Source organism: Callionymus lyra, chromosome 5 (genome assembly GCF_982586985.1).
Source record: "Callionymus lyra chromosome 5, fCalLyr1.hap1.1, whole genome shotgun sequence".
Taxonomy (NCBI): domain Eukaryota; kingdom Metazoa; phylum Chordata; class Actinopteri; order Syngnathiformes; family Callionymidae; genus Callionymus; species Callionymus lyra.
Genome location: NC_141822.1, coordinates 29,997,232 through 30,005,008, shown reverse-complemented (window position 1 = coordinate 30,005,008; position 7,777 = coordinate 29,997,232). Strand labels below are relative to the sequence as shown.

The following is a 7,777-nucleotide window of genomic DNA, read 5'->3' as shown; positions in this document are numbered from 1 at the left end:
AGCACATCTAAGAAGAGCGAGAAGAGCAGCACTTCAGGTTTTGTTTATGTTTTTTCTATTTATATCCATGTGTAGAACTAGACACTCTACTCTTTTAGCGACAATGAAGTTACTATTTTGAAAAGGAAAAAAAAAGCCTTTTTAACACCGTCGTTTGGTTCTTCGATGCTTCCTTTGTTGATAAAGATATGCATGTTTATTTGGACTGAACTGTTTAGGAGAAGCCATTAACTGATAATACAGCTACTGATTTATATTTTATATTAGTATATAAAAAGGGGGAAAGGTGTATATTTTCTGAGTTAACTTTTAGACAATCATAAATCACAATTAACGCATTTGAAACGCTTTATTGACTTACATACGTTTTTTTAAATGCCTTCTGATAGTGTATTCTACTGTAGGTATGTGTTCCTCTATTCTGAGTAAAGGTTTTGATGTAGGTTTGTGAGAGGGAGACAGGAAAAGAGAAAAACATAGCTGTAAGACTATTTAAAGTGCTTATACAACGTCTATGTGATTAAAAAAAACCCAACTGTCTTTTTTTTATTTTTAGAAACACCATTATGTCTGCAGTCGTTCACAGCCGTGGGGAGACGGGAGGAGCCTCTCACCTGTGCTGCCCCACCTGTGGACACCTCTCTAACAGCCACGTCTCTCAGCTCACACATGTGGCAGACGCTCATCCCGCTTGCCTGGATGACCTTGCATTCGGTCGTCTTGGTAACATCCTCATGTACCAGAGTTGGGCTGAACTGTTCCACTGTGCAGCCTGTTTCTATACGTGTAGGGATTTCAGCGCCCTCTACAGACATCTGATCAATACTCATTGTAGGGACCAGTCAGCAGCCAGTACAGCTGACACTGTCAAGACTGAGGACGGAGGTTGGGTCGATGAGGGCGCTTCTGAGAAGGAATGTGGAGCTGAGGTAGAGGAAGTCCATGACACGCCAGACAAGCAGGAAAGAAAGCTTGAGGAAGCAACAAAGACACAACACATGGAAGAAGGTGGAGCTAAAACATTAGAGCAAGTAGCAAACACAGGTGTCATAGGTTCGAGTGGAGTGATGAAAATGAATTCAGGAATTCAACCCGAAGATATGAGTGTAATAAAGAAAGAGGCTGAAGGTGAAACGAGCACAATCAGTGAAGACAAAGGTGGTGAAAGCCCAGATGAGAATACGGCAAAGCGAAAACGCAGTGACGATGGCGAAGCTGATCTACCATCCGAGGGTGTGCTGCTGTGGTCAAAAGGGAGGTACCACTGCCTCCTGTGTGGGTGGAAGAACAAGCTGAAGGCAGCAAGTGTCAGTCACATGGTCCGGAAGCACAATATCCCCAAAGCATTTGCTTCACATGTGGTCAGGGGGGGCGACGACGACAACGAGGACTCCACTGCACTGAGCGGAGAGCTCCTGAAGGAGGAGATGAAGGCAATTTCTCGTGTAATCAGCATCCTACCCCAACATTTTGTGTGTCGGATTTGTGGCTGGACTACCAAGAGGAAAGGTAACGCCACCTGGTGTATGTCTGTTAGGCCTGCCTCACTCATTTCATTTTTTACATTTGCAGGTCTTGCCGTCAGTCATGTAGATCGCTCACACGAGGTGGAGCGTCCATACCAGTGCAAGGACTGTGTCCTCAAATTCTTCCTGCCCAGCCGCCTTCAGCAGCACACGTCTTCAGCCCATCGGCCGGGCTGCTACGCATGCCCCTTCTGCTGCTTCCGCTCACACTACCTGGGCGGCATCAAAAGACACTGTAGCCGCTGCAACTTCCGCGAGGAAGATGATGTCGAGTGTAGAGCGGCGGAGGTGGCAGAAGTGGAGGTGAAGGAGATTCGAACAGGGGGGAGAGTGCGGCGAGCTAAAGTCATGCCAGGGGAGGAAGGTGATCTTCGTGAAGAGAAACCAGACCTCTTCATGCATTAAACGTCTGTTCTCTGAGGGATGGCCACCACCTGAACATCATACTTTTTTTGAAAAAAAAGTAATACGGATAAAGTGGTTAGTGTGATCGCCTACGGGAAAATTTGGTATCAATTATATATATACACTGTATAGAAAATACTTTAGGAAGGTTCCTTCAGGAAATTGTGAATCATTTAGTTCTGTACGTTTTGATCTGCTCTATAAACATGGTTTATTATAATGTTGTTTTTTATTATTTCTATCTTCCCGGATATGACAAAAAATGTCAACTCAAAATCTAACTTTGAAACATGTAGCTATTAAAAATAATTAAATATTATTTTAACAAATATTTTGCCTATGTAGCCAAAATCTTTATTGAAAAAAATAGAGTTGTTTGTAGTGTTTAGGACCAGTTGGTGAAAAAAAAAATAAACAGGAACAGACGCCTTCTTAACAAAATGTAAATCATAATCATTTTTCTTAATTCATTTGAGAAGGAATAACATTATAAACATGCACATGGAAGAATAATTAGAGAACATAAAACCTGCACAAAATCACCAAAGTTTCCCGAAATAATCTGAACTACTCCAACAGTCAAGTTCCAGTGACACCAATCCAGTAATGGTAATCTATAAATATGTTGTTGCATTGATTTTGATCCACAAAAAAGGATGGGAAAACAATCCTTTGCAAACGTTGATTACTTCTTAATAATGATGCATCAGTGTGCTGATGAGAAGCATTCAAACTATTGAAAAGAAATCAGATTACTTTTAAAATGTGGCAAACAGAAGAAATCCCTCTACCTCTGAAAGAAAATACGGCTAACTGAACGACTGGTTCAAAGAAGGCAGCTGCTGATCTCTTACAAACACTCAACCCAAATTTTGGTAAAAATCTATTAAGGTTGGGTCCATACACTGCAACTGTAGTCCGGCGATCAGCAAATGAGGAGCGGCCAAGCCCAGTCTACACGTGTGACATGTCAGCTGTGACGGGGACACCAGCTGCCCTCAAAGATCGGAACCTGCAGCCCACGTAGGTTGCCACAGTCATCGTCGTCATCGTCATCCCGATCCTCATGGGGAGAAGAAGTGTGGTTCACTGAGGCTTTCTAAGGAAGCAAGAGGGACTGCTTAAATGTTTGCTAGAATCATAACGCTGTGTTAGCAATGACATTACACTGGGAATTAAAAAACTTTTATGTCACCATTAGGAAACTTTATTTTGCCGTGTCAACAATTAAAGCTGTTGGTTTCAAAAACAAATGAAAGAGGTTATGACTTTGTCAAATGGCATGTGGTTTGTAAGTTCTGCAACACCAGAGTCTAGTACTCAAAAAATATTGCAAATATATCCTTGTTCCTAGATATCACAATATATTGTGCATGCAGTTAAAATACAATTAAAAAAAAGGGTGTGTATATATAAGGTGTGTATAATACTTTGTTTTTTTTAACCAAAAACACATTGACGGCTCACCTTGAAAGGAAGACATCTCATATGAAAACGAGGGATTTCCACTTGTATGATTTCTTCTTTATTATCTGCAAACAAATATGGGGAACGACTTCTATAAGCTTCAAGACAGGAACCCATGTAATTAGGTTATGATATACATTTTCTTTTATGCGTGTTAAAAAAAACACTGAAGGAAAACTACTGAGCTAGAATGTGTTATTAGCGACAAAAAGAAGTAAAACACTATTCTTGTCATGCAAGTAAAGCTTCTGTGACCTTGAACCATCCGATTTCTGTTCTCTGTGCACAGTCCAAGTCAGATTTCTAACCTGACGCACACCTACCGAGCCTGTGGAATGTATAGTGGCCCTCCATATATCCTGATGGTGTGGAGAAGGCGGTGCAGCTGGCATACTCGTGGACCTTTCCTGGAGACATGATGGGGAACTCGCCTGTTGTAGAGCACAAACAGTCACATGTGTTTACTAAAAGATGAGGACAATGGTGCACATGTGTCACATACCTACAACACCTGGACCCTGGACTTCTTCCACTCGCCCATCAGAAGAAGTGATCTTCCAGTAACGACTGTCCAGCTGACAGGACGACATCAAGGAAGCACTGCTTGCCATCTCGATCCTGATGACAAAGGAAGTTCAGACCAGAACACTGCGATTTTCCTCAAAGTCAAACCCACCTGATGCGGTATGTGAAGAGGTAATGTGGAGGGGAAACCGACGACAGCTCGGGCAGGAAGGACGTAGACACAGAGACGCTGATGTCACCAGTTGTTGCCACGCAGCTCCGGTCATGATCATACCTACATACATTCAAAAAGATATAAGCGTATTTTAATGTCGTTTTAAAAAACAATTTATAAATGACAGCGATTAAAAGGTAGACCTGAAGATTTGATCTCTTAGAACAGGATATTCACCCGTCAACACATTGTTTGCGTAGCTGAGGAACCACTGAGAAAAACTGGAGCCTGCAACAACACACAAGCATCTCATGTATCGTCAGTAGAATCAAGCATGATTGACAACAATGATACAAAATATGTGTCTTTGCCTTAAACACACACACACAGAAACTTACCTGTGATGAACATGTCGATCGCTGGCGGTTCCTGCGCCGTCTGGTCCTATCATAGAAACATGTCAAAGATAGATAGACAGGCGAGGTCTATCGTGTGAGACGGAGGGGGATGAGACTTACCGGGGCGGGGTAGAAGATTTGGCAGGCACCTCGGCCCTCGACTGGTGCCAGAGCCAGGTACTGGCTGAGGCCTGTGTGGAAGCAGAATGTGAGCGGGAGGCAGGAGCGCATGCCCTGCCTCTGCTGGAAGCCTCCTGCTGCAGTCTCCACATCAAGCAGCACCTCGGAGCGGTAGTGGTTGGCCAGAGACATGCTGCCCATCAATCTGAACACAAGAGACATCGATAAATAACTCATTTGACCATGATGTTCTTTAAATACACACCCTGGAATCACCAGCTTTTGTCCATTGTGTATACGAGAGCAGCATCTGTAATCGTCTGGTAGCTTGCAACCAATCTGAGCCTCCATGTTGTTCAGCTCTGCTTCTGAAGCACCATCTGCAAGCAAGAGTTCCTTGTTCAAATGTCTGTTGCCTTCCAAAACACTTCTCCCATAAATGCCTCTTTGTCATCACGACCTTTGAGAGAGGCGATCACGCGGGGGCAACGTTGCTGGAGGTAGCTCTTCAGGTCCACCCATGCTCTTTTTAGAGTCGGGTAATACTGGATGTACCGGCCCAGATCCGAGTAGTATTCCTTAAAGAGCCCCTGCCAGGTGTGCGTGGACTTCACTTGATCCTCTCTAAACCAACAAACAAGTTCACACCGTGTTATTCTAGTTGAACTAGAAGGTTAGACATGGGACAACAGTAAACTCACTCTGTTAACAGCCAGTGTTTTGCGCACATACGTCTCCAAAGAGGCTTATGTTTGGTCAACTCATTCAACCTCCTGCTGACCACGCTGAGGCTGCCAAAGACACGGAGATGTTAACGACTAAAAAAACCGAAGAGGCAGTTTTTCCAAGTCAACAATCTTTTTTTCCCTTTAAATATACGGTGTAAGCACGGGTGTCTGTAAACAATAGGTCTTCGAATTACAAATATATTTGAATTTACCTGTGTGTCTTAAAAACTCCACGTGTTTTATCGATTCTGTATTTATTATCCCAGATTTTGATCACAAAAGCCACTTGTACGACGGATTTAATCTTCCATTCTCTGTGTTGTTATGGTCTGTGTTCGACTGCCTGTCAGTCAGTGACTTCGTGTTTATTCGTATTTAGATTCAAACAAGTACGGTTCATACTTCATAGTGTATTGACAAATAATACGTACTTGACCAAGTCCCGAAAGTCGAGGTATGATAGTATGTGTAAAAGCGGGTCTGCAGGCAGATGATCGAGCTGCAGATGTGACGCCATCTTTATCTCTCGTTCCACTTGCTCGCTGGCTTGACCACACCGAGTTCAGATACGTTCACGGAAACAGCGCCTCCTATTGGAATTTACTTACACTTGCACTTCGAAACCATTACTAGTTTACATTTCTGTCTCCAAGGAACCATTAATTGTGCAACAACATATTTGGAGGTGAAAAATAATACATGAAACAACAAACATCGGATGTAAAAACAACATCAGACTTTAACTTAACTCGATTTATCTGATGTTGTGGGTGTGTTTTCCCAGCCAATATTTTTTCACTGCTAATTTAAGATAATAATAATCTGAAAGTAATGGGTTATCAAAATAAGAACAGGATTAGAACACGTTTATTGCCAGTATGTTTAACACAACAGGAGATAATGTGGTGTTGACAGTGTAGAATAGAGTGAATGAATAATTATAAATAAAATTAAATCAGATGTATAAAATGTAATTAAAGAAGAGACTTACATATCAAGGTTAACATACGACAATTAAATAATTAAATACAATTAAATAAACATCTCTGTGTTTGATGATCTACTGACTCCTTCAAGAAACATCTCAAGACGTTTTTATTTGTTAAGGCTTTTCCTTGATTTTCTGGAACTCCTGTGTTGTTCTCAGTGTTATCTTGACCTTTAAAGTATATACTTTATTGAATATTGTTTTGATTGTTTAAGCGCTTTGTGACCCTGGTCTGGAAAAGCGCTATATAAATAAAAATGACTTACTTACTTACAATTAAATGAAATATCTTGATCCCAGAGAAGACTGGTAGAGTGAGTTCTTGAAATGTCATGTTCTGGATTGATCTCAGTCTCCTCCCTGAGGCGAGAAGTTCAAACAGGTGTGGCGTCCTTGGAGTGAGGCGTCAGCTGCAGTCCTGCATGAACGCCTCGTATTAAACATGATAAGGAAATAGAGAAAGTAGCCGTAAAATGGACTTAAACAACTAGGAAAGAAAGTTCAACGTGAAGAAGAGTTTAACATGTAATGTGGTCCTGAACTCTATAAATTCCTGAAGACAATTATGATGATCACTGTATTTTCACCATCTCTACATGAACACTACTAAATTAATATCTTAAGATGATAGGGTCATGGGATGTGCTGCCAAATAAATGGGAGAATAATTTACTTGAATAGGTGGTGCAATGATCAGCCAAATGGAGAATAAATAGCTAAAATCATGATTGGTGTATTTTAATCTCATTTTATCATTTACATACATTTTAGAAGTAAGTGTTTTTCTTTTTTATATATACCACCGTACACCTCGTTTCCTTCACGGTTTTGTTTTAGTATAAATTGTAAAAGTACAATCATAGAATTTTCCTCTACAATCAAACAATTTTCCAATGTAATTAAACATTCTTTAGCTGTAGTAAAACTATTTTCAACCATAATCCTACAATTTACCATTGTATTAAAACCATTTTTAGCTGTCAGTCTGCTTTGGAAATGTGTTGGAATTCATTAATAGCAGAGAAACTAAACCATCAATTATTAAGCGCCTGAAATGGCTTGAAACATTAGACGTGGAAAAAGGTTATTCAGCCATATGCAGGATCGCAGAGCCAGAATTGAATCCAACAACATTAAATAAAATATTTGAACAATCAGGAATATACGTTTTTTCATTTATTAAGAGCGGCTGTAATACAAGAAGTAAGTAAGGAAAAACAATGGAGAATCTAGAAATCTTTAACTGAAGTGCGCACGTGTGTTAGTGTGTGTTGAAACTTTAGTCTCAAACTCAAATATTTACAGGAATCTTTTCAAATAGATCGAAGTTGAGTTAACAAACTGTTCAGTCTTTACAAACTGAGTTTTTGAACCTGCCTACCGATAACAAATCTCTCAATCTCTCAAAAGGAAAAAAATAGCTTCCCCTTACTCTTAATATACATGTTTATATAATTGTACCTTGT

At 40.6% G+C, this 7,777-nt stretch overlaps 2 protein-coding genes across 3 annotated transcripts; one reads left to right on the top strand and one right to left on the bottom strand.

Moving 5' to 3' along the window:
* LOC148080235 (uncharacterized) lies at nt 1-2,269 on the top strand. Of its 2 annotated transcripts, XM_087791860.1 has the most exons (3): nt 1-37; nt 557-1,509; nt 1,573-2,269. In XM_087791860.1, exons 2-3 carry the CDS (start codon nt 567-569, stop codon nt 1,929-1,931), a joined length of 1,302 nt encoding a protein of 433 aa, XP_087647986.1. In that variant the 5' UTR covers nt 1-37; nt 557-566; the 3' UTR covers nt 1,932-2,269. The 2 variants fall into 2 exon arrangements, with proteins under 2 accessions (XP_087647986.1, XP_087647987.1); XM_087791861.1 differs by lacking the exon at nt 1-37 and having other exon boundaries at nt 137-1,509.
* A 105-nt stretch (nt 2,270-2,374) lies between these two features.
* On the bottom strand, nt 2,375-5,844 carry fbxo3 (F-box protein 3). Its single transcript, XM_087791859.1, has 12 exons — nt 5,755-5,844; nt 5,297-5,386; nt 5,056-5,219; nt 4,861-4,975; nt 4,596-4,800; nt 4,476-4,521; nt 4,281-4,365; nt 4,075-4,197; nt 3,901-4,016; nt 3,722-3,829; nt 3,399-3,463; nt 2,375-3,030 (listed from the first exon to the last, which is right to left on the bottom strand). Exons 1-12 carry the CDS (start codon nt 5,838-5,840, stop codon nt 2,902-2,904), a joined length of 1,332 nt encoding a protein of 443 aa, XP_087647985.1. The 5' UTR covers nt 5,841-5,844; the 3' UTR covers nt 2,375-2,901.
* Nucleotides 5,845-7,777: the final 1,933 nt, after the last annotated feature.

Coding starts and splice junctions, on each gene's coding strand:
- LOC148080235 (XM_087791860.1), top strand. CDS start 567: ATGTCTGCAGTCGTTCACAGCCGTGGGGAGACGGGAGGAGCCTCTCAC. Junction 1,510..1,572: donor CTGGACTACCAAGAGGAAAG/GTAACGCCACCT, acceptor TTACATTTGCAG/GTCTTGCCGTCAGTCATGTA.
- fbxo3 (XM_087791859.1), bottom strand. CDS start 5,840: ATGGCGTCACATCTGCAGCTCGATCATCTGCCTGCAGACCCGCTTTTA. Junction 4,976..5,055: donor CGTGATCGCCTCTCTCAAAG/GTCGTGATGACA, acceptor TCTTGCTTGCAG/ATGGTGCTTCAGAAGCAGAG. Junction 3,830..3,900: donor CCAGGGTCCAGGTGTTGTAG/GTATGTGACACA, acceptor GCTCTACAACAG/GCGAGTTCCCCATCATGTCT.